Source organism: Nyctibius grandis, chromosome 31, assembly GCF_013368605.1.
Source record: "Nyctibius grandis isolate bNycGra1 chromosome 31, bNycGra1.pri, whole genome shotgun sequence".
Classification (NCBI taxonomy): domain Eukaryota; kingdom Metazoa; phylum Chordata; class Aves; order Nyctibiiformes; family Nyctibiidae; genus Nyctibius; species Nyctibius grandis.
The window spans coordinates 602,445-626,479 of NC_090688.1; the positions used below are offsets into that span (position 1 = coordinate 602,445).

General features: G+C 61.2%; 1 protein-coding gene across 1 annotated transcript in view; it reads left to right on the plus strand.

Annotated features, from left to right (window-relative positions):
* The window catches only part of LOC137674744 (protein unc-13 homolog A), a 36,871-nt gene extending 16,792 nt beyond the window's left edge, over positions 1 to 20,079 (plus strand). The window contains exons 18-45 of the mRNA XM_068420419.1: positions 90 to 317; positions 594 to 735; positions 1,150 to 1,319; positions 1,776 to 1,891; positions 1,995 to 2,158; positions 2,415 to 2,565; positions 4,503 to 4,571; positions 4,691 to 4,780; positions 4,943 to 5,077; positions 5,418 to 5,551; positions 5,745 to 5,830; positions 6,083 to 6,209; positions 6,298 to 6,394; positions 6,534 to 6,677; positions 7,235 to 7,318; positions 7,601 to 7,678; positions 7,960 to 8,048; positions 8,193 to 8,345; positions 8,499 to 8,622; positions 10,256 to 10,261; positions 12,099 to 12,137; positions 13,222 to 13,251; positions 14,485 to 14,541; positions 14,730 to 14,810; positions 14,938 to 15,085; positions 17,715 to 17,807; positions 17,885 to 18,044; positions 18,297 to 20,079. Coding sequence (XP_068276520.1) covers positions 90 to 317; positions 594 to 735; positions 1,150 to 1,319; positions 1,776 to 1,891; positions 1,995 to 2,158; positions 2,415 to 2,565; positions 4,503 to 4,571; positions 4,691 to 4,780; positions 4,943 to 5,077; positions 5,418 to 5,551; positions 5,745 to 5,830; positions 6,083 to 6,209; positions 6,298 to 6,394; positions 6,534 to 6,677; positions 7,235 to 7,318; positions 7,601 to 7,678; positions 7,960 to 8,048; positions 8,193 to 8,345; positions 8,499 to 8,622; positions 10,256 to 10,261; positions 12,099 to 12,137; positions 13,222 to 13,251; positions 14,485 to 14,541; positions 14,730 to 14,810; positions 14,938 to 15,085; positions 17,715 to 17,807; positions 17,885 to 18,044; positions 18,297 to 18,585 — 3,284 coding nt within the window. The 3' untranslated portion in view covers positions 18,586 to 20,079. The remainder of the gene's footprint in view (positions 1 to 89; positions 318 to 593; positions 736 to 1,149; positions 1,320 to 1,775; positions 1,892 to 1,994; positions 2,159 to 2,414; positions 2,566 to 4,502; positions 4,572 to 4,690; positions 4,781 to 4,942; positions 5,078 to 5,417; positions 5,552 to 5,744; positions 5,831 to 6,082; positions 6,210 to 6,297; positions 6,395 to 6,533; positions 6,678 to 7,234; positions 7,319 to 7,600; positions 7,679 to 7,959; positions 8,049 to 8,192; positions 8,346 to 8,498; positions 8,623 to 10,255; positions 10,262 to 12,098; positions 12,138 to 13,221; positions 13,252 to 14,484; positions 14,542 to 14,729; positions 14,811 to 14,937; positions 15,086 to 17,714; positions 17,808 to 17,884; positions 18,045 to 18,296) is intronic.
* The last annotated feature ends 3,956 nt before the right edge of the window (positions 20,080 to 24,035 follow it).

Consider the following 24,035-nt stretch of genomic DNA (forward strand, 5'->3'; position numbering starts at 1 on the left):
CATTCGTACATGGTGGGCTTGAGGAGCTCTCAGCTCTCTCCTGGATGCTGCCTGCCCACCCCGTCTCACCCACAGCTGTCCTCTCCCAGGGGCGGCGGAGAAGAGCTCCAAGCATGGAGCAGAGGACCGGACCCAGAACATCATCATGGTGCTCAAGGACCGCATGAAGATCCGTGAACGCAACAAGCCGGAGATATTTGAGCTGATCCAGGAGGTGTTTGGGGTCACGAAGACCACGCACACGCAGCAGATGAAGGCAGTGAAGCAGAGTGTCCTGGACGGCACCTCCAAATGGTCAGCCAAGATCAGCATCACAGGTAGGCACCGGTGGCACCATGTGCCATGGGGGACCACGTGGCTGTCCCCTTGCACAAGGATGCTGCGTGCTCCAACCCCCCCCCCCCCAGCCCCTCACCCTGCAACACGGCTGCAGCCCCTGGAGCTCTGCCAGGGGACACAAGGTGCCTGTTGCGGGGATCCCGGTGTGGCTGTGGCACTCACTCCTCTCTCCGCTCTCTCCGCTGTGTGTGCCACGCGTGTGCCTTGCGTGGATGGGCGCGTGCTGTGCCGTGCTGTGCCGTGCTGCGCTGCAGTCGTTTGTGCCCAGGGCCTGCAAGCAAAGGATAAGACGGGTTCCAGTGACCCGTATGTCACTGTCCAGGTTGGAAAGACAAAAAAAAGGACTAAAACTATCTACGGCAATCTCAACCCGGTCTGGGAGGAGAATTTTCATTTGTAAGTTCACCCCTGGCCCCTCTGTCCCCCTTCCTGGCCACTTGCAGCCATGCTGGGCTGCACTGGCTGACGGCACATCCCTGCGGGGTGGTGGGGAGTCAGCTGGAGCCTTGTCCTGCAGCAGTGGAGGGTGGAGGGGGGCTGCTGGGGTCACTGGGAGTGCTGGTTTTGTGCCATGGAGGGTTTGGGTCCTGGCAATGGGGGGGCTGATCCAGGCTGCGTTGGGGCTGCCTGGGCATGATGCAGAGCCCTGCCGAGCCCACCGGGGAGCATTGGTGCCCCCGCGTCCGCTCTCTTCCCCAGTTCCTGCCCGGTGCTGGGGTGGTCCCTCTTGTTTAGGGGAAACAGAGGCTGGGGAGAGGCTGGAAAGGTTTCTCTGCTCATCCTGGGGTTTGCCCCTTCTCGCTTCCCCAGTGAGTGCCATAACTCCTCCGACCGCATCAAGGTCCGTGTCTGGGACGAAGATGATGACATTAAGTCCCGTGTCAAGCAGCGCTTCAAGAGGGAGTCCGATGACTTCCTGGGCCAGACGATCATCGAGGTCCGGACCCTGAGCGGGGAGATGGACGTCTGGTACAACCTCGGTAACTGGCTGCCCTGGCACGGCCCGCTCGGGCCCTGCGCTCCCGGGGGGACGTGCTGTCGGCCCTGGCGTGGAGGCTATTTCAGCATGTTAGTAAAGGGTCTGCTGTTAGAAACACTTCATATTGAAAGCCATTGGGATCAAGTGTCATCCAGGGTCATTCTCCAAACCTTTGCCCAGGAGGTCTGGGGCACCAGCCCTCTGCAGAGGGGAAACTGAGGCACAGAGAGCCCACATCTCTGTAGTGCCTGGGGATATGGCTAAATCCCTCTCTGCAATGCCTTGGTTGCGTTGTACCCTGGCCTGGTTGCACTCGGTGCTGGGTGTCCTCCTGGCCCTGGCCCTGGCCCTAAGAACCCCTCTGTGCCGGAGCCGTCTACCCCTCTCTTGAGCCAGGAGTGAGCAGAGTTGCTCTGGGGAAGCCTCACGTCTCGTCCCCCTCTGTGTACCCCTGCAGACAAGCGGACAGACAAGTCGGCTGTGTCGGGAGCCATCCGGCTGCACATCAGCGTGGAGATCAAAGGCGAGGAGAAGGTGGCTCCCTACCACGTCCAGTACACCTGCCTACATGAGGTGAGCAGCCCAGGCAGGCATGGGGGGCACGGCACCCACCCCAGCGATGCCACTGTGCCACCACTGGCCCCGGGGACCTGACGGGACTCATTTGTACTTCCAGAACCTGTTCCACTTTGTGACGGATTTGCAAAACAACGGGGTGGTGAAGATCCCCGACGCCAAGGGGGACGACGCCTGGAAGGTGTACTTTGACGAGACGGCGCAGGAGATCGTGGACGAGTTTGCCATGCGCTACGGGGTGGAGTCCATCTACCAGGCCATGACGTGAGTCCCTTTTCCTCCACCCCGCTCTGCGGGGCTGCGCCAGCCCTGGGTGGGGGGGTCACTGTTGGCGTCTTCCTCCCCTGCTCCTGTTTGTACCCACCTCCCTGCTACGGGTGCAGCCGTGCTCCCCTAGCTTGCCCCGCACCCATGCACCCCTCCCTCCCCTTCCCTGTGTGTGCACCCCAAACCCCGTGCCCCCTCCTACAGGCAGCCCCTCCCATGGCCCCGCGCCCTCACCTCCCGCCTCCCTCTGCAGGCACTTTGCCTGCCTTTCCTCCAAATACATGTGCCCAGGGGTGCCCGCCGTGATGAGCACCCTGCTAGCCAACATCAACGCCTACTATGCCCACACCACAGCTTCCACCAACGTCTCAGCCTCCGACCGCTTTGCCGCTTCCAATTTCGGGGTAAGTCCGATGGTGCGTAAACACTCCTTCCTTCTTCTCTCTCTTCTCTTGGGAGGGGGCGGGGGGCTCAGGGGGCAAAAAGGGCCGTGCAAAACACCCTGCTCCAAACCGCAGCCGGGCAGCGGGGGGGTCAGCCCCTGCTCGCCCTGAAATTCATCCCGCTCCTGTTTTTCAGGAAGGAAAAGAGCCGCTGCCTTCCTGGGAGAAGGTTTAAATTTGCTCCCCAAATTATTAGAGTAAACCCACGCCCGGAGTCCGAGCGGGCTGTGATGCTGGGCAGCAGCGTGGCAGGAGCGGTGAAACCTTGGTGGCAAAATCACAAGCAGGTGGCAAGGAGCCGTCCCTGCAGCTCGCTGGGAGCTTTGCACGGCCCCGTGCGCTTTGGGCGCACCCCGGGACCGCTGCAAACTCACCTGGCTGTGCCAGCACCCGCGGGTGCCCGCCGGGCACCTTGCTTGCGGTGAGCGAGGCGAGTTTGTGCCGGGGCCGGGTGCGCCCTTGGGGACGTGGGCGAGGAGGGGCTGAGCTCTCACCCCGGCTCCCCCCGTGTCGTCCCCGAGGCAGCGGTGGTTGCTCTGGATGCACACGGGTCGAGCCAGGATCGGTGCCCAGCCCTGGGTCAGGCAAAGTGCCGGGTAGCCAGGGGTGCAGCCAGGGACGCAGCCAGGACCGAGCGTGGCTCCGGGCAGCAGCTGCTTTGGCTCATCTCCCCGTTCCTGTGGCAAGTGGTAGCCAGAGCCAAGCGAGCCGGATCACGCAGGAGGAGGAAACCATACAAAAAAAAAAAAAAAAAGCGCCTTTTCTCTAACATGGAGGGTTTTAAAAACTTGTTTCTTTCTCTTTTTTTAGAGAGCCTAAGGTTGGGTCCTAAAGTGCCCGGCCATGTCGCTTTAACCCCGAGTAGCCGCCGTGTCCAGTTTTAAAGCGCTGCAGCCGTTCGGTGGCGGGGACGCACGGGCTCGGCCCCCAGCCTGGCTTTGCCGTCTCCGGCGGGCGAGCGCGCCGAAGGTTTGCGGTCGCCCATGCAGGCTGCGGGCTCGGCCGAGCTCGGACTCGCTGCCCCGTCCCCTTGTCCTCCCCGCCCAGGACTCGGGGAGCTGCTCCGGGCTGCCCTGACCTGGTACAGCCGGTGCTGTGGGGGGGACCCAGGGCTCTCGTGGGAGGCCCGCGGGGTTGCCCAAAGCCCTGCCCTGGCAGACGTGAAAAGTGAAGTGACTCCTGGCAGCATTTTGGGGCACACTAGTTGCTTTGCCCTCAGCTCTGACGCCCGATCCGCAGCCCAACGTGGGATTTGCATCCTCCCGCCTCGCTGTCCCTGGACAGGAGCTGGGCTGAGCTGAATTAAAGCCACTCAGCCCCACTGGAGACCGTCTCCCTGGGGTGATTCCCTGCCCACATCCCTCCATGCAGCCCAGTCGGGTGAGCAAGGAGCCCGTGGAGGCACCCAGCTCCTGGGGGCCATCCTGGCCTTGTCTCAGCCCTGAAGATGGGTGACCGCTGCAAGAGCCCATCTGCTCTTTCCCTGCCCTTTTTTCCTGAGCTCTTTGGGGCCACGCAGCCCAGGGGCACGATCCTGCACACCCTGCCCCGAGCCCAGGCTTGGGGTGTTCCAGTGGGCAGGGCAGACAGAGCAGCCTGCCCCCACTCTGGCACCGACCTCGATCCTGTACCGCGCCTGGCACGGCCACGTGTGCCCTGGGAGCCGTCGATGGCTGCCCGTGAGCCCCGGCTACCAGCGAGGACACGCTCTTCTGCAGGGGCATCCCGTGCCTGCCCGCAGGGCTCTGGTGAGGGAAGGAGGGAAGGAGGGACGGCAGGACAGCAGGAAGGAGAGGGATGAGCTGGGGCTGGGGGCAGAGAGAGCAGGGGCAGCGGGGAGGGGGGACGGTGTCTGACACCTTTCCCCCGTTTACCTGCTCCGGGGTGTTTCTCCACAGAAGGAGCGGTTCGTCAAACTCCTTGACCAGCTGCACAACTCGCTGCGGATTGACCTCTCCATGTACCGGGTAAGGCGCCTGCTGTGCCTCAGTTTCCCCAACTGTCTACTAAGGTCTGTTTTCTCCCCCTCCACTTGCCCCTGTGAGAGCTTTGTGTGCACCTCCGCTCTTTTCTTCCCCTTTGGCAGAACAACTTCCCTGCCAGCAGTCCCGAACGGCTGCAGGACCTCAAGTCCACAGTGGATTTGCTGACCAGCATCACCTTCTTTCGGATGAAGGTATTGCTGGGGCCCCACTCACCCTGTCCCTCTGGGGGGGAGCCTGACCCTCGCTGGCCCCAGTTCTGTGCAAGGTTGGGGTCGTGGCCCTGTGGTAGCTCCTGGGTGGCTGGCCGGGGCTCCAGGTCTGCCTCCAGCGCTGCTCCCTCCCTTCACACCCAGGTCCAGGAGCTGCAGAGCCCCCCCCGAGCCAGCCAGGTGGTGAAGGACTGCGTGAAAGCCTGCCTCAACTCCACCTACGAGTACATCTTCAACAACTGTCACGAGCTGTACAGTCGCGAGTACCAGACAGACGTGGTACGTGGGGCGATGGGAGCTGGGGTGCACTGGGATGCCGGGCACTGCGGGGGGACCTCGCTGCCCCCCACTGACCTTCCCCATCCTCTGCCCTTCTCCTTCATGTGATGCTCCTGCTCCCTCTCCAGAGTGCTCAGCCCCATGCAGAATGAGCCCCAGGCCTTGGGCAGGGTTTGAGCCCCACTGCTGGGGGGTTGAGACCGGGGTCAGACAAGGAGGGGGCTGCGTGGGGGCCTCGAGGGTGTTCCCGGAGCCCTCCTGCCTCCTCGTTAGCCCCACTATGAAATCGAGCCCCGCAGGTGGGGTGACAGGAGCCTCTGCTGTGTCCCCATCACTCCAGACTAAGAAAGGTGATGTGCCCCCCGAGGAGCAGGGCCCCAGCATCAAAAACCTGGACTTCTGGTCCAAGCTCATCACCCTGATAGTCTCCATTATCGAGGAGGACAAGAACTCCTACACACCCTGCCTGAACCAGTGAGTAGGGAAAGGGGACACTGCTTCGCACTGGGGGGGATGCCCACAGGGTGGGAATGGCAGCTTTAGTCGTTTGGAAGTGGGTTGTAACATCCATTCTGCAGACGGGGAAACTGAGGCAAGCGGGAGGTGTAGGGTGATGTATCTCCAAGTGGAGGGTCCACCCCGTGTCCATGCTTTCCCCCCGACCCAGGTTCCCCCAGGAACTGAACGTGGGGAAGATCAGCGCTGAGGTGATGTGGAACCTCTTTGCTCAGGACATGAAGTACGCGATGGAGGGTGAGCCCCCCCCGATGCCACCCTGAGCCAGGGTGGGGAAGCAGGGAGCCACACTCTGCTCCCACCTCGCCTGTTCCCTGGGCAGACACATTTCACCCCCTCATCAACACAATGCCTAGCTTAAATCCCACCCAAGAAGCACTTCCATCTTCACCCCATTACCCTGGCATCCCTGGAGCTGCCCTTGGGGCAGCCACCCCCCAGGTTTGGGGCTCGAAGCAACCCCTGCACGCACTCGCCTTCCCCGTGCAGAGCACGACAAGCACCGCCTGTGCAAGAGCGCGGACTACATGAACCTGCACTTCAAGGTGAAGTGGCTGTACAACGAGTACGTCACCGAGCTGCCCTCCTTCAAGAGCCGCGTGCCTGAGTACCCCGCGTGAGTGCAGCCCTTGGGGGGCAGGGGAGGGGGTGCTCGCGCCCCAGGGGGGCTGTCTGGCCTCAGCGGGGATGGGCTTCTCTTCCAGCTGGTTCGAGCCCTTTGTGATCCAGTGGCTGGATGAGAATGAAGAGGTGTCGCGGGATTTCCTGCACGGAGCGTTGGAGCGGGACAAGAAGGATGGGGTATGGACAGCACTGTCAGTGGGCACGGGAGCCACAGCCAGGGTGGGCGAGGGGTGTGTCCCTCATGCCCAGTGTGTCTCCATTGGGGCAAAAATCTCCCCTCCCTGCCTCCTGGTGACCCTGCCTCTCACTCCCCCAGTTCCAGCAGACGTCGGAGCACGCACTCTTCTCTTGCTCCGTGGTGGACGTCTTCTCCCAGCTCAATCAGAGCTTCGAGATCATCAAGAAGCTCGAGTGCCCCGACCCCCAGATTGTTGGGCACTACATGCGGAGGTTTGCCAAGGTGGGCAGCTGCTGGGGCGGGGACCGCTGGGCCAGCAGGACCCCTGGCACCCCATTCCCAGCCCTGGCCCGGGACTCCTGGGCTCTCCTTGCCACCTCCCATACAGCTGCGGGCAGCGGCATAGGGCACAGATCGCACCACCTCTAACAGCGATGCTCAAGCGAACGTGCCACGAACAGACCCTCTGGCTCTCCCAGCTTTGCTAGCACAGGAGATGAGCTAATGAATGAGTTAATTGGTTAATTAATCTAGATTAATTAAATGCCACTAGCTTGCTGCAATGTGGTGGGGGAGTTGTATGCAGGCTTGATGGCTGATGCCTTCCCAGCTGTGCTGGTGATGGAGTTGCCCGTGGAGACCAGATGTGCTAGATCTGGCCTCCAGTGGCTGTGGCCATGCAGCTCCTGACGCATTCGTGGGGCCAGAGGGTCTAGGGGTCCCAGGGTGTATCCAGACATTGGATTGTTTCACTGCTGTGGGACTCATGGTCTCCTTCTCTCCCTCCTTCCTTCTCTTTGCTGCTGTCTGGGTGGGTCCCATCCCTTCTTTGGCTGCAGACCATCAGCAATGTGCTACTCCAGTATGCCGAGATCATCTCCAAGGATTTCGCCTCATACTGCTCCAAGGAGAAGGAGAAAGTGGTGACGTATCTCCCTTCTGCTTGCCACCTGCCTGGTGCTGCCAGGCAGGACTGTCCCCACACAGTGACTTCAGCCATCACCTCAGCTCCAGAGCTGGTCCCCATGACATAGGTCCTGCCCTTGGTCTCTGTCTGATGGCAGTCCCTGAAATGCTGCCAGGCCTCTGCGCCACGACTGTGCTTGTGTCCTGCCCTGTGCAGGGTGGGAGGGACCTGGGGCAGTGGGCAGCTGTTCCAGCCACATTTGTTGGTACTGACGCCCCTCTCCATCCCACCCCTCCAGCCCTGCATCCTGATGAACAATATCCAGCAGCTCCGCGTCCAGCTCGAGAAGATGTTTGAAGCCATGGGTGGGAAGGAGGTGGGTATCGAGGGTCCCCAGGAGGGAGGGGCTGGATCAGTCCCTTATCCCCAGAGGCAGCCCCTTCCCTGGCTCTGCAGTGCTGGGAGCAGACCCCAGTTCCTCACTCCTGTATGGGATCACACTGTCCCACCCCATGGCACCCTGCTCTCCTGCCATGTTGGACAATGGATGGGCTTCACCCTGCCCACGGGTGCATTTGGGGTGCAGAGACACCCCCCCCCCCCCGCCAGGGCTGGGCCAGGGACCCTGACGGCTTCTCCAACCTGTCCCTCCTCCAGCTGGACACGGAAGCCAGTGATATCCTCAAGGAACTGCAGGTGAAACTCAACAATGTCCTGGATGAGCTGAGCCGAGTCTTTGCCACCAGGTACACCCCGGCGAGAGGGCACGGGTGGTGGGACGATGAGAGGTTTGGGGGGTCCAGGAGCTGCGGCTGGGGCTCTGCTCGGCCAAGTGTGTCCTGGGAGCGGCTGTGGGGGATGCTGAGCTGCCTGGACGTTGTGGTCCCCAGTTTCCAGCCGCACATTGAGGAGTGCGTGAAGCAGATGGGCGACATCCTGGGCCAGGTGAAGGGCACTGGCAACGTCCCCGCCAGCACCTGCAGCAGCGTTGCACAGGATGCTGACAACGTCCTGCAGCCCATCATGGACCTCCTGGACAGCAAGTGAGTGTGGAGGGGGCAACAGGGACCCCCACCCTCCCCAGTGCTCCAGACCTGCCTTGAGTGTGTGTGGGACCTGCAGGGTCAGTGTGACTGGGCAAGGGTTGGCAACAGGGGTGCCATGCCGGGACCTTCAGCCCTGTCCCCTCTCTGCAGCCTGACCCTCTTTGCCAAGATCTGCGAGAAGACAGTGCTGAAGCGGGTGCTGAAGGAGCTCTGGAAGCTGGTGATGAACACGATGGAGAAGACCATCGTCCTGCCCCCGCTCACTGACCAGACGGTGAGTGATGGGGAGGGGGACCAGGGACAGGGGACCCTGGAGCTGAGATGCAGGTGGCTGATTGGGGCCAGTGTGGGACATTCCTGGCCAGGTGCCCTCGCTGGCTGCTGAGGGGGTGGGGACTTGGGTCTCCTTCTCTCCCTTCTTCCTTCTCTTTGCTGCTGTCTGGGTGGGTCCCATCCCTCGTTTGGCTGCAGACCAGGAAGGGATGGAGGCGAGAAAGGTCATCCTTGACCCAGGTGCCCAGTGCAGCCCAGACCTTCTTGGCTGCCTTTTCTAAAGGACCTTCCTGCCACCTCCGTCGTGGCACCAGGAGGGGACACTGGTCCTTTCCTCTCCATCCTTCCCTCTGAGCTGAGGCAGCATCCCATGCCGTGTTCATCAGCACCCGCTGTGGGCATGGTCCTTGTGCCAGGAGGTGAATCAGGAGGCTCTTAGAGCGTGGGGAGCCACCACGTGTTGGCCTTGCTGTGGGGCTGGAGTTGCTTGGGGAGCAGGGACTGGCTTCGTGGGGATGGGGGTGATGTGGGAATGGGGGGGGCATGTCCCTGCAGCAGGGCTGAACTCCTCCTTGCTCATGGGCTGAGCAGAGTGTAGCGGAGCAGAGCAAAGCCCAGGGAATGGTCCCTCCTCAGAGGGCTTCGAGGCTCTGTATCGCATCACTGTGTCTCTCTTCCCCGCACATAGCCACGCACCCCAAAGCTTCCTGGGGTGGCTGTTCCCTTGCGCTCAGGCAGGCAAGGGTGACACCAAGGGCTCTGTCCCTGTCACTCTCTGTCACAAAGCTGGGCTCAGGCTCTTACTTGAGGTCCCTGGAGCCATCGGCCACTGTGTCACCTTTCTGGGGCTGTGGGGCTCCTCGTGCTGTGTCTGTCAGGGACAGCGCATTAGTGACCTGTCAGCCCTCAGTGGTGCCACCTCACTGGCGCCTCATCACAGCCCAGACCCCGGCTCAGGTCAGCCCTGCATCGCTCCCAGCCAGGCTCGCACAGCCTTGTCCAAAGGTGGCCAAATCTAGCAGGAGCGCTGCTGCCACTGGGTCCCAGTTGCCATCCCAGTCCCTGTCTCTGTCCTTCCCGGCCGTGTGTGGCTGTGCCATGTTCTGGAGGCAGCGAGCCCTGTGCTGAGGGCAGAGGAGGTGTCACGGACATGTGGATCTGGTGGGCGATTTTCCTGAGGGGGGGTGGTCCTTGAGGGGGGCCGCACTGGTCCCTGCGGCAGGGGACAGCCTGCCCAGGGCGCCTCTGGGCTCCGGCCTGGGGGCAGCCGGCCAGGTTGGTGGCATGGGGCTACGTGTCAGAGCCGACTGTCAAGTGGGGTCCACCAGCTCCCTGGAGCTGAGTCCCCCTGGGGCAGAGCCCCCTGCCACAGTGGGGAAGGACCGGGCAGGCTGGGATGGGGCCGCCTTGGGGCCGTAGAGGCCTGCGGTGCCGGTGGCAGGGCATCGATGCCGAGTGCTGTGGCATGTGAGATGGGGGACAGCCCTGGCTCTGCCACCCCTCCTGGCTGGCGGGGGTGAGGGGCGGCTGGGGCTGGTACCCAGCCGTGGGGCAGCTGGGGAGGATGGAGGAGGGGGCCGACACTCATGTCACGGTTGTTCTCTCCAATTGCTCCGCTCGCCTCTCAATGGCAGATGATTGTAAGTACGGCAGCTCCCTGTCTGTCTGTCTGTCTGTCCGCTGTGTGTCGGTCCTGGCCTCGACGGGTTTTGTCTTGTGTGGCTGCCCGTGCCCTGCCCACACCCTCCTCTGGCTCCTGACTTGGCCTACCTCCGTGGTCCCCATCCTCGTGCTGCCCGCTTGGCACTGGCTCCTGGCGGGCACTTGCCCACGGCCCGAGCTGGGTTTGGGGGTGGAAAGGTCCTGGGCAGATTGGCGGAGCCTGGATGTGGGGAGGTGCAAGGGTTGGTCCTGGGGTGGGAGGGGGCGGTGATGGGGCAGTGCCAGGTAACCAGGGACAGCCAAACCCAGGCTGATCCCATCTTCTTGCTCCATGCTGAGGGCGAGAGAGGCCGCTGGAGACACGAGCAGGGGGTGAGGTGTGTGCCTGGCAGTCAGGGCTGCCCTGCCTGGCCCCGCCTGCCTCAGTTTGCCCTTGAGGCCCTGGCTGGGTGGTGGCAATGGTGGGGGCTGAGGGCAGAGGCTTTCCCTGCCTCTGGAGCATCGCCCTGGGACACGGCGGTCCCTGGCCCGGTTGCTCAGCGGTTGGGCAGGTTTCTGGCATGAGTTGTGAGACTTTATCCTTGGCTGGGATACGGCCCTGGGAGCCCGGGCTCCTGGGTCCCCTTCTTGGCATTGCTGCTGGGTCTTTGCACGGCTTTGACTGGGCAGTTTCCTTTTGTCCTCTTCTGCTCAGTCTGTGGCCGTGGGCTTACGTGCCGTGGGGCAAGGGAAGGGCCACATCCACCCCCAGTCCTGCCCCCGCCCCTGCTTTGACCACAGGCACCTTTGCAAGGAGGAGCAGTGGCGTGGGCGCCAGTGGTTGGGTGCTGGGTGCCAGTCCCTGCAGGGAAAAATGCCCGTCCCATGTACCCCAACACCTTTTGTTTCCAACAGCAGCATCTGGGAAGACCCTGGAGTCAGCCTGGGGTGGAGCCTCCCCTCAGACCTCACAGGGACCCCATGTCCCAGCTTGCTGAGGCTGCTGGGGACTGGGGTGGTGTCAGTTCTATTGGATGCAAGGTCCTCTTGTTCACTCTTCACCCCGTGCCTCAGTTTCCCTTAAGGGCAAGAAACCCCCCTGGCAGCCCCGCTTGGCCCTAACTGTGCTGCTTGTCACTCCCGCAGGCTTCTCTGACAGCTGACCCCGCTGCACCCCCCTCTGGATTCAGACGTGCCCCAGCCCCCCCCGAGTGGCTGGTTAGGACCCCCCCACATGGCACCGCTGCCCCATTTTACACTGTTTCTCTTGGCACTGCGGGGCCTGGGTCAGTGTGGGGTTGTCACTGGGCCCAGCACTGCATGGACCAGAACTCTGCGTGCGAAACCCAAGTACAGCTGCCCCCTCCCCGCTCCCTCCCCAGAGCTGGAGGGGAATGTGGGGGCACCAGAGGCTGCCCACGCACAGTGCCAGCTGGCTCCTGCCACCCTATATTCCAGCGGGGACCAGTCCCCCATGGGCTCAGCATCCCTATATCCCAGCAGGGAGCAGCTACTCCTAAGCCCAGCATCCCAGGGTGGGGACCAGTTCCCCATCAGTGCAACATCCTGCATTCCAGTGGGGACCAGCTGGCCCAGCACCACAAAGACACCAGTCCCCCACTAACCCAGTATCCCAGTGGGGAGCAGTCCCCCGTGGGCCCAGCACCCCAACAGGGACCAGTCCCCCCGTGGCCCTGGCTGTCCTTTAGGAGCTCAGCCATGTCTCTGCCGCCAGCTTGCGGCCACCCCGTGTGCCCGGCCTTGCCCTGCACCCCCGTGTCCCGTCCCACGCTGTCCCCCTACCCCACCACTCAACCTCTGACATTGCTTCTACAGGGCACGCTCTTGAGAAAACATGGCAAGGGGACAGAGAAGGTAAATAGCCGTGGGCTCCATATGTGTCATCGCCCTGTGGCCACGCTTGTGGCCCCACACCCGCCTGCTGTGGAGGTCCAGGCTTGTCCGTGCTTCCTCTGTCGTGCTGTCTGGATGTGCCGTTGCCTGCGTGGCGTGGTGTCGTGTTGAGGTGTGCCATGTTGTCTGGGGTGTGCTGCCTGGGTGCAGGATGGGGGCCGTGACCTGTTCCTGTGTGTTGCCCAGGGTAGGGAGCGGGTGTCGTGTCGTGTTTAGCCCCCGTGGGTGGGAATGTGGGGTGTTACCCAGCATGGGGGACGCTGCCCCATGGCGCTCAGCACCCCTTCAGGTGACTGTCTTGGACAGCATGGGGACAGAGTGCCCAAGCACGGGAGATCCCAGACACAAACCCATCCCACCACTGGGGGCTCAGGAAGAGGTGACCCCCCCCAGGACGCTGGACCATGCTGGGGATGTGTGGGGCACACAGGGGGCCGTGGGGCTGCTGCGATCCCCTGGACCTCTGAGCCCGCTTCCCCCTGATGCTGGCGGGGCTCAGCAGGGCTCGCTGAGCCTCAAGACTTGGCAAAAGGGCTTTCTCCAGGCGTGTGGTCTCTCCCTCCGGCTGGGAGCTCCCCACCGCCGGGCTGGGGGCCCCGCACAGCCCTCCAGGCTGCCCGCTCCCAAACCCCCGCTGTCAGGAAGAGCCACGCCAGCATCTGTCTAGGCAATGCCTGCGGCTCCCCCCAGCTCCCCTCTCCTCTGTGGAGGACACCAGGTCCTGCCCCAGTTCCCTGAGCATGCTGGGCCAGCTGCTTCTCTCCATGGGCCGCTATTTCCCCAGCCCCAAACAAGGCAGGGAGCGAGCCTGCTCCCACTGAGGAGGAGACCTGGCACACTCATCACACGCTCACCAGCAAGTGCACACGGCTGAGCCTTTGCAGGTGTGAACTGGTGCCGAACCAGTGGCATCAGCGGAGAACTGGGCACAGCCAGAGGAGAGTGCAGGGCCAGAGCCTGCACGGCCGGGGGATGTTGGGGGCCTGGACCCGCGGCTGGCCACTGCTGGGGCCACCAGTAACTGTCCCTTGCTGTTCTCTTTCAGAGCAGGGTGAAGCTGCCCAGTCACACTGAAGTAAGGACATGTCTCTTCTGCTCCCCACTTGGCTCTGGTCCCTCCTCTCGCCTCCTCCTCGTCCCTTGTCCCATGCGCTGCAGGGTGGGGGAGGTCCCAGCTCACTACAGTGTCAGGTTGTGCTCTGTTTGGGTGACACCAGTGTCCCCAACTCCCAGCCTGTTCACCAGCTGGGGGAGATGGGGACAGCAAGGGAAGGATGAATGACAGCAAGGGACAGAACTTGGAGGGGGGGGGACAAAGGGTTAATCGGGGGGTACAAAATGAGGGCATGGGGGTCCAGACCCCTGCAGAAGGTAACGGTTAGGGTGATAGATGCTGGGGTTTCTCACTGTTGGGAAGGACTGGAGCTACTGGTGCCGGGAGAGGGGAGGAGGTGGGAATTGCTGGCTCTGCCCCACTGGGCCCCAGTTGCATGTTGCACACTGGAGGGTTTGAAGAGAGCTTGTGCTCAGCCTGGTGAGCGGCTGCCAGACCAGGGAGGTGAGCAGGATCTGCCCATGCCTTGGGGCTGTGTCCCCAGCAGCCATGCCAGGGGGCCCCATGGAATGGCTTCACGGCCCCTGCCCATGGGGGTGGCACAGCACAGGGCAGGTGACGGTGGCCAGGGGCTCCCATCTGTGGTGTTCCCTGGGGCGCAAAGGGGCTGGGAACCTCCCTGGGGCTGGGACTGGGCAGGGGTCTGGGTGGAAGTGGGGTGTTGGCTGCCAGTGCTGCAGGGTACAGGGGGACTGTGCCACATCCTCCCCATGCCCGCTGTCACCCTGCACTTGCTCTCTGCTCCCGCCGGCCCAATGTCACACGGTTGTCCATGCAGTGCCAGGGATGTGCCATGCCGGGCTCTGTTGGATGCAGAAGTGGGTGCTTGGGCATCGCAGGGAGCAGGATGGGACCCTTGGGCCAAGCTGCTTGTGCTGAGCAGGATGTGAGGTCCCTCATGCCAGGGTGATGTCCTGCTCTGGAGTCCCCAAGCCCCCAGCCACACACCTGTGCTGAGAACCCAGGGGCTGGGATGGGGGCTGCACCAGCTTCCCATGCCCACATCACCATGCCTGGCATGGCTGGTGGCCCCCGGGGCTCTCCGAGGAGCACCCCTCCATCCCCCTGGAGCCTGGGGGGCTGGGGAAGCCCCCAGAGCTGCAGCAAGCTCCCGGCACCACGTGCCCAGCCTGGCCATGGCACCCCCAGCCTGGCCGCTCACCGGGGCCGTTCCTGTCTCTTTGCTCTCTGCAGGGCACGCAGATGATTTTCAACGCAGCCAAGGAGCTGGGGCAGCTCTCCAAGCTGAAGGTGAGAGCTGGGGGGCTGGGCTGGGGGACGGGCAGTCTGAGCTCCTCTCTGGGCTAGGGCAGGTGGCACTTTGCAGGCTGGCACTGGCACTGTTGTAAGGAGCCCACCAGGGCTCGTCTGCCAGCACGGCTGGGGTGAGGGGAGCGGAGCCCTGGTCCCGTGCTGAGAGCAGGACTCGTGCCCTGCAGGATCACATGGTGCGAGAGGAAGCCAAGAGCCTGACCCCAAAGCAATGTGCAGTGGTGGAGCTGGCACTGGACACCATCAAGGTGAGGGCACTCTGGGGTACAAAGGGGTGCCCCTGGGGGCTCTAGCCCTGAGGCACAGACCCAGGGGGCACCAGGGGAGCTCCAGCAGAGCTCCTGAGGACCCCGTGTCTGTCTCCCCCACCTCCAGCAATACTTCCACGCTGGCGGTGTGGGGCTGAAGAAGACGTTCCTGGAGAAGAGTCCTGACCTGCAGTCGCTGCGCTACGCCCTGTCCCTCTACACCCAGGCCACTGACCTCCTCATCAAAACCTTTGTGCAGACCCAGGCTTCGCAGGGTAGGATGCGCTGCCCTGGCTCCCCACCCAGGCCCCCCATCCCCACACCCAGGCTCAGCTGCCCCACGGCCAGGACCCCACCCCTGCCTCTGTCCCAGTGGGGTTGGGGGTCCCAGATAGGCTTGCGGCGGGCTGGGAGGGATGGGTGGGGAGAGAAGGGCTTTTTCCTCCCACAGCTTGCAGGTAAAGAGGGGCCATGGGTGCCCAGAGGCAGCCTGGCACCCCCAAGTCCCACATCAGCAAGAAGAGCGTGTCCCCAGTGCGAAGGCATGGTTGGGCTGGCACAGAAATGGGGCACGTGGTTGGAGGAGAGGGTCACCCTCTGGCCGGGTGCCACAGTGTTTGTCCCCTCTGGATGGCCCCTGTCACCCAGCACAGATGCCTCTGGTGCAGCGCTGCCTTGGAGCTGCCAGTCTCGGCCAAGCAGTGCCAGCCTGGCCAGGGCTCGGGCCTCTCGCAGGATTGGCTGGATGCAGATGCTGTGCCAGGACCTGTCCTGGGCACGCCGAGTGCCCCACACCCCTCATGATTTGGAATGTCCCAGAGCCTTGCAGTGCAGAGTGCCGGGCACCCTCTGGAGCAGGACTACCCCTTGGCTCTAAATCCTGCCCTTTATTTTGTCCCTTGGCTGCTTGAGGAGGAGACAGAGACGCTCCGTGCTGGTCATGGGCCATCGCATAGTGCCCCAGGCAGGCTTGTCTGCATCCTCGGGGAGCGGGACGTGTGTTTGCTGTCTGTGTGTCTCCTGCAAGGGACATCTGTCCTGTCTGTGCCTCCTGTGCCAGCCATGTTGGGGGTGTGGGGTTGGGTCCGGTGGGTGCCAGCACCCCTGGGTGCCATCTGGCCCCAGAACCCCCTGGGCTCAGGGCCGGGTGGTGCCTGGCACTCCCGTGTTGCTGCAGTGTTGTCCGGATGCTCGGCCAGCCGTCTGTCTGCAAGATCTGATCTCTCTTTCTCTCTCTCTTTTCTCCCCCCTCTTTCACTGTTCCTGTCCCCCACGCACCTCGTCTCCTTCCTTCTCTCTTCGTCTACTCTGTGCCATGTCTCTGTCTCTTTCTCTCTCCTTCCCACTAGTTCATGGTGGGAAAGGTATTAGGTTTACCCTTAGTGAAGAAATTTATCCTGAGAAGGGTACGTGTGCTGCTCGCCTGCCCCTGCACCTGCCTGCCACCACCAGCCTGGGCTAGTAACAGTCCCGGCACCGCGGGCCGGGGTGGCCAGGAGCCCAGTCCCACTACTGCCGGCCTTGGGGACCCCTAGTGTGGGCAGAGCTGGAGCCCTCCACCCACAGGCTTGCACTCCCAGGGCTGTTTGGGGCTGAATTTGGAGGAACAGGGCTCAACCATATTGACCACCCTCCCCAACTGGGGTGGGGGGCTGTGCCCCAGGGGGACGGGGGGTGCCTGCCTTTGCTTGCAAGCTCTGGGCACCCCGCATTGTCCCCAGTGCTGCTGTCTGGGGGTGGGCGCCTGCCACAGCCTCCCTGCAAGCCGGGGAGCTGTCCCCTTAGGACATGTGGCCCCAAGGGAGGCCATGACCATGTCCATGTCCCCCTCCGATCCACCCTGCTGCCAGAAGGACCATTACTAGCCTTGCTCCGGCGAGCTGCGTCCACCTGCCCCGGGGCATGAGGAATGAGCCCAGCTCCATGGGTCCCGCTTGACCTCCATTGCACCCTGCCAGAGGGGCTGGGACTGCACCCCATGCTTGACCTCCTGTACCCAGACACCCCCTCCTCACCCACCATCGCCTCCATTTCGACTCAGCATGCAGCGCTGCCGGGGTGGTGGGTGCCTGGGGGGACGGGGTGCCAGGGGTGGGGCGGAGGATGAAGGTGGATGGAGAGGAGCGTGTGCCATCACCAGCCTCTCCCCGGGCCTGGCACCCTTGTGCTGGGGGCCATGCAGTGACACATGGGGATGTGTCCTCCTTCACACTGTTATTTCCACCCTGGGAGCTTTCCACTGAGCTTAGTTTGACCTCCCTGGCCATGTCTGACCCAAGGAGCCTGTCCCCCTGCCTTGCACCCCCTCCTTCACCCATGGGTGCATGCATGGTTCTTGGGGGGTGGGGGGGTGAGATGGGCTGTTGGTTGCAGGTCACCTGAGTTCCCCAGGCTCAGGAACCCCAGGGCTTGATGTGGTCCCTGAGATGGAGGGGCTACAAGAGGGGGCAGGTCAGCCCCAAGCCCCTGGCAGGGCCATGGCTGCCCTGTGGCACAAGGGCCAGATCGGGTCCCTCCTGCGCTGACACCCCCCGCATGCCCACAACTGGGTCACTGTCCCCTGCCCCATCTCACCCAGGCACCTCAGCCCCTGCTTGGGCAAGGGAGGCTCACTGGGCCCTGCTGATGTGGGGTGGGGTGACAGAGAGCCAGCCTGGTGCTGGGAATGTCCTGCCATGCCCCAGCCCAGCCTGATGCCAGCCCCAGCTGTCCTTGACAGTTGCTGCACGCATGCTGCTGTCCCCAGAACTCTTTGGCAGAGACCACATTGTGCCAAATCCTACTGCCCGTCCTCTCCCACCCCATGGCGGGTGACCTGCCTCCTCCAGTGGGGTTGGTGGTGGGCAGGGGATGTCAGGGACACAAAGGGAACGGGCACTCATGTCTCCTCCCTTTGCCACGCAGGCTCTGGTGTGGATGACCCCGTCGGGGAGGTGTCCATCCACGTGGAGCTCTTCACTCACCCCGGCACTAGTGAACACAAAGTCACTGTCAAAGGTGGGTTCTGCTGGCTGGGGTGCCAGGGTCTGGCGGGTGGCAGTGCCCTGCAAGCCTCACGTGCCCCCTCCTTGCAGTGGTGGCTGCCAATGACCTCAAGTGGCAGACATCAGGCATCTTCCGGCCCTTCATCGAGGTCAATATCATCGGGCCCCACCTCAGTGACAAGAAGAGGAAATTCGCCACCAAATCCAAGAACAACAGCTGGGCCCCCAAGTACAACGAGAGCTTCCAGTTGTGAGTGGCACTGCGGGGCTGCGGATGTGGGGCCGGGCTGGGGGTTGGGTTCCTGGGGTCTGCCCGTGAGTTTGCTCTTCCCCCAGGGGATGTTTTAGATGTTTCTCATTAGTGAAACCAGGGATTGGGGAAAAGGAAAAAAAAAAGAAAAGGCTTTTTTAGGAGCAGTGGGGAGACAGCTGCCGTAGAGCCAGGGGGCCTGGGAGTGTGACCCCCTATGCCAACACTGCCCGTCCCTTGCCCCCCCTGCAGCACGCTGGGGACGGAGACGGGCCCTGAGTGCTACGAGCTGCAGGTGTGCGTGAAGGATTACTGCTTCGCCCGAGAGGACCGGACAGTGGGCATCGCTGTCCTGCAGCTCCGCGACATCCTGCAGCGACCGGGCTGCGCCTGCTGGCTGCCCCTGGGCCGCCGCATCCACATGGATGACACTGGCCTCACCGTCCTCCGCATCCTCTCCCAACGCAACAATGACGAGGTGGCCAAGGAGTTCGTCAAGCTCAAGTCGGACACACGCTCGGCCGAGGAGGGCAGCAGTTAAACCCCTTCTGCCCCCCAGCCCTCTCCCTCCACTCCTGGCCCCTTTTCTACAGCGCCCTCCAGCCATGTATAAGCCATAAGAGCGGCCACAAGAGGAGTCTCCTTCCCAACCCTGATGTGGGTGGGGGGGACGACACGTGGCTGCAGTGACATACCCCCCCATCCCTCCCTTGGCCAGACTGGCAGGGTGACAGTGGTGCAGAGCATGGCCATGCCCCCATCCCACCCCAGCGAGAAGGTGCTGGGGCTGGTGGGGCTGCAGGGAAGGGCTGGACCCCAGACTGGGTGATGGGACAGATCTGTCCCTTCCCAGCCTGTCTGAGATGGAGGTACCCCAATGGCCCATCCCTGACCCTACCCTGTCCTACCCAGCCCCAAACCTCATCGAGCAACACAAGGAAAGGGCTGGGGAGGGGTGGGGGTGGTGTTTCATCCTGCCTGGAGGTGTTGGTGAGTGGCTGGCACAGCATGATGGCCCCTTGTCCCCATCCCTTGAGCATCGCTGGGTGCCCTGAGGGACAGGGAGGCTCCCACCCACTGAGCACCCTGTACATATGTAAATAGCTGTACATACACGGGGCAGCCGGACATGGCTGTGTCCTGCACCCGGAAGGGCTATTGGGGCTGTTGGGTCAGCGGGCGCAGCCCCCGCATGCCCCGCACAGGGTCCCCTCCCTGGCTGGCAGCGGCATCACCCGGGGCCGGGAGTGGCAGGGAACAGCCCCTGGCCCAGATCCTGTCTTCCCTGCCTTGCCGCCACCGTGGGCTGCCCCACTGCTGCCCCCAGGGTGCCAGCGCTTGCTGGTGAGGGCTGTGGGCCCTGGAGCAGAGGGGCCCATCTCCCTTTGCTCTGGCCAGTGGGGACCAGCCATCCCTGTGCAGTACAGCAGTGCCCATGGGACCTCTTTGGGGCAAGCAAGACCCTTCCCAACCCCAACCCAGAGGACCCGCCCCAGTTTCCCATTAACCACCATTTCTGTGTGATCAGTGGTGCGTGTGTCTTGTGAGAGTGCCAGGGAGGCCAAGGTGCGCGGCGTCGGGGATGGCCACCCCAACTGGCCAGCTTGCCCTAAGTATCGGGGAAGACAGAGGCCTGATGACCCCACAAGTCAATATACCTCTCTCAGCCCCCTTCCCATCCCAAAACAGGGTACCCTGACTGGCCCCCATGGTCCTTTTTCTATAGGGTTTGCCTGAGACCAGAGGGTTTAGCTTTCCTCTCTTGTTTCTGTTCAATGTTTACACCCCTTTTCTAACCGCTGCTCCCACACGGCCAGGCTGGGGCTCAGCCCCGCACCCCCTGACCGTGGTGCCCCTGGCCCCGTGCCCCCTCCCTAAACTGTCCTGTTTGGCATGTGATTGAACCGACCAATTCTGCTCCTGTAGCACATGTGTCACCGATGCCTGTGTGTCTGTACCACCCCGTGCGGCACCGCCGGCGGCGGCTACCATGGATGCATGACAGTGAGATGTTTTGCACTATTTTGAATTTTTTGGGCTCTGTAAAAATATTTTATTATAACTGACATTAAAAAGCACACCCTTCACTGTGGCTACTGGGGGGGTGCGGGAGGGCGGGCACCCAGCGTCTCTTCATCCCCACTCCCACCCCAATGCAGCGCTTGCACCTTTGAGGTTAACACCAAGGATAAATAGCCCAGGGACGCTGCAGCAACTCTGTCTGCACTCACTGCTCTGCAGGGCACCCACCCTTTGCGAAGCCAAGAGCTTCAGGACAGAGGTCAAATGGAACGGGAACAGGCCTGTCCTGAGAGGTGACAGTCTGTTCTCAACCACTGTGCTGCAAACTCCCAGGCACGGGGGTGGTTGGAGACTGCCAGCACGGCCTCACCGAGGGCAAACTCACGGCTCACTGATCCAGTGGCCTTCCACAACGGAGCGACTGCGTCAGTGGACAAGGGAAGAGCTGCGGATGTCACCTACCTGCGCTCTGTACGGCTTTCGGCACAGTCCCCCAAAACATTCTTGCCACTAAATGTGAGTGATACAGGTTTGATGCATGTGGGGCCCTGATGCCCTACAGAGAGATGTGAGGCTCTTGCCAGGCTTTTTCTGGGGCCTGGGCAGGGGCCTGCTTCTCCCCAGGGAGCCCCAGGCTTTCGTTGGGCTTTGCTGGGACCCAAGCAGCGCTCTGCTGCTCTCCAGAGAGCCCCAGAGCTGTCGCCAGGCTTTGCCCTGAGCCTCAAGAGTACCTGCTGCTCTCCAGAGAGCCCCTGGGCTTTCCCTGAGCTTTGATGGGGCCCAGGCAGGGCCGTGCTGCTCCCCAGAGTACTCTGGGGCCTTTGCTGGGCATTGCCAGGGCCCGGGCGAGGCCCTGCTGCCCTCCAGAGAGCCCTGGGGCCATGGCCGCGCTGTGCTACAATCACAGAGTCATAGAACGGTTTGGGTTGGGAGGAACCTTTAAAGACCATTGAGTCCAACCCTATCCTGGCTACTTCGGAGCGCTTGTCTTTTCCCAGCGATCCCTGATGGATACAGCCTTTCTTGAGGTTTTCTGGAATAAACACTGTCCCTAGCTGTAATCATCAATACTGAGGCTCCTGTACCCACGTGAAACGAGAGAGAATATCATCTACCACTAACGGTATACAAAGGGTGTTACTAATATTTATTCCAAAAAGTTTGGCCACTTGGGACAGGTCATGGGAACTCCCTGGCCCAGGGGCTGGGAGTTCCTCCATTAGTTTCCCAATAGTGAGGCTGGAGGAGCAGGCAGGACAATTTTATCTAGCACCTTCCCAATGTCTAGGCCATCAGTGCAATTCCTTTCATAATTATCCCATAGTTTCTGTAAGGTGGGTGTTGGGAGCCTGTCAAACTGGCCCGTCGTAAATCCTGTTTCTCCTAGAAGGCCCCATAAACGTCTCCGTTCAGGGCCTCACTCTTGTTGGTCAGGGGGTCCTTTTATATCAGATTGATTGGTTTTAATGGGGAGGTTTTGAATATTTTCTCCCTTACTCTTATGCCCCATTCTCCTCCAGAAAGCCCTGTGCCCTTCGCCAGGCCTTGCCCAGGGGCCCTACTTCCATAAAGACTGCACCAGGGCTTTTCCCAGTCTTTTCCAGGGCCTGGGCAGTGTTCTTCTGCCCTCCAGAGAGCCCCAGGGACTTCCCCTCACTTTGCTGAGTTCTGCGAGGAGTCCTGCTTCTCTCCAGAGTGCCCTGGGGGCTTTTGCTGATGTAATGGGTTTATGTGGTAAAGGCTTGGTATAGAATCATAGAATCATGGAATTGTTTTGGTTGGAAAGGATCTTTAAGATCATCGAGTCCAGCCATAAACCTAACACTGCCAAGGCCACCACTAACCCGTGTCCCTCAGCACCACATCTACACGGCTTTTAAATCCCTCCAGGGATGGGGACTCCACCACTGCCCTGGGCAGCCTGTGCCAGTGCTTGACAACCCTTTCAGTGAAGGAATTTTTCCTGATCTCCAATCTAAACCTCCCCTGGCACAACTTGAGGCCATTTCCTCTCATCCTGTCACTTGTTACCTAGGAGAAGAGACCGACCCCCACCTCACTACACCCTCCTTTCAGGTAGTTGTAGAGAGCGAGAAGGTCTCCCATCAGCCTCCTTTTCTCCAGATCAAACACCCCCAGGTCCCTCAGCTGCTCCTCATCAGACTTGGTTTCCAGACCCTTCACCAGCTCTGTTGCCCTTCTCTGGACTCGCTCCAGCACCTCAAGGTCTTTCTTGCAGTGAGGGGCCCAAAACTGAACACAGGATTCGAGGTGTGGCCTCACCAGTGCCGAGGACAGGGGGACGATCCCTGCCCTAGTCCTGCTGGCCACACTAGTGCTGATACAAGCCAGGATGCTGGTGGCCTTCTTGGCCACCTGGGCACACTGCTGGCTCATATTCAGCTGCCATCGACCAACACCCCCAGGTCCTTTTCCACCAGGCACTTTCCATCCACTCTTCCCCCAGCCTGTAGCGGTGCGTGGGGTTGTTGTGCCCCAAGTGCAGGACCCGGCACTTGGCCTTGTTGACCCTCACACAGTGGCCTCGGCCCATTGATCCAGCCTGTCCAGACCCCTCTGCAGAGCCTCCTGCCCTCCAGCAGATCAACACTCCCACCCAACTTGGTGTCATCTGCGAACGTTCTGAGGGTGCACTCGATCCCCTTGTCCAGATCATTGATAAAGATATTGAACAGAACTGGCCCCAACACTGAGCCCTGGGGAACACCACTTGTGTCTGGCCACTTATTTATTTCGTGAATGGATTTAACTCCATTCACCACAACTCTTTGGGCCTGGCCATCCAGCCAGTTTTTCACCCAGTGAAGCGTACGCCCATCCAAGCCATGAGTAGCCAGTTTCTCCAGGAGAATGCTGTGGGAGACGGTGTCAAAGGCTTTACTGAAGTCTAGGTAGACAACATCCACAGCCTTTCCCTCGTCCAGTAAGCGGGTCACCTTGTCATAGAAGGAGATCAGGTTAGTCAAGCAGAACCTGCCTTTCATAAACCCATGCTGGCTGGGCCTGATCGCCTGGTTGTCTTGTATCCCAAGGGGGCTGCAGGAGTGGCTTACGTGAGATGCCAGAAGCTTCCCCGCACCGTGTCAGATTGAGCCAGTTCCAGACAGTTCCAAAACAGACCCACCGCTGGCCAAAGCTTTCCCTTCAGTTTTAGACTGGCAGAGGAAACTTCTGTCAGGCTTTCTCTTTGCGTACATCCTGGTGCTTCTCTCACCAGCTTTCTTTGCCAAACATGGTCTATTGCTTAGAACTTGCATCAGAGGTGGATGCCTGTCACACAAGAAGGGTTCTTTGAATATCGGACGATAAAACTGCAGTGGTCTAAGGACCAAGTCTGATCAACTTTATTACAATAATACAAATTGACAATAAATACAATTAGGCCTGAGCAGAACGCAAACAACCTAAGCATGAGTGAAAGGGAAAAGAGGAAAGCTCACTTGCTGTCTAGGCAAGGTACAACACTGTTTGGGTCAGAAATTGAGTAATATCTCTGTCCAAATGGGAAAATCAGGGACATTCCACGTTCAGCTTGACCTGCCCATCCTAGTGCTCTTTTTTTTCTGCTTTTACTCTGGTTTCTGCTTCAGCTATCGCTATGGCTTCTTGTTTGCAAGCACCTCCCAAGGTGTCCAAGATACAGCTCACATGCACAAGGCTCCCTCAGGGCTTTGCTGGGCCCTCCACTATTTTTTTAAAAAATTTTAGTAAAAGATTTGCAGGATGCTGTGTTTAAAGATGGATAGGTTCTGATACAATATGTTGATGATTTGTTGGTAGCCAAGGAGTCTTACAGAGCTGACACCTGTATGTTACTGCTTGCCTTCACTGAGGAGGGCCGTCAGGCTTGTCCATGTAAGATACAATTATTGTAAGAGAAATGTAGAATATCCGTGTTACATTCTCCAACGAGGGGTGTCGTTTATCTGAGGACTGTATTAAAGCCAT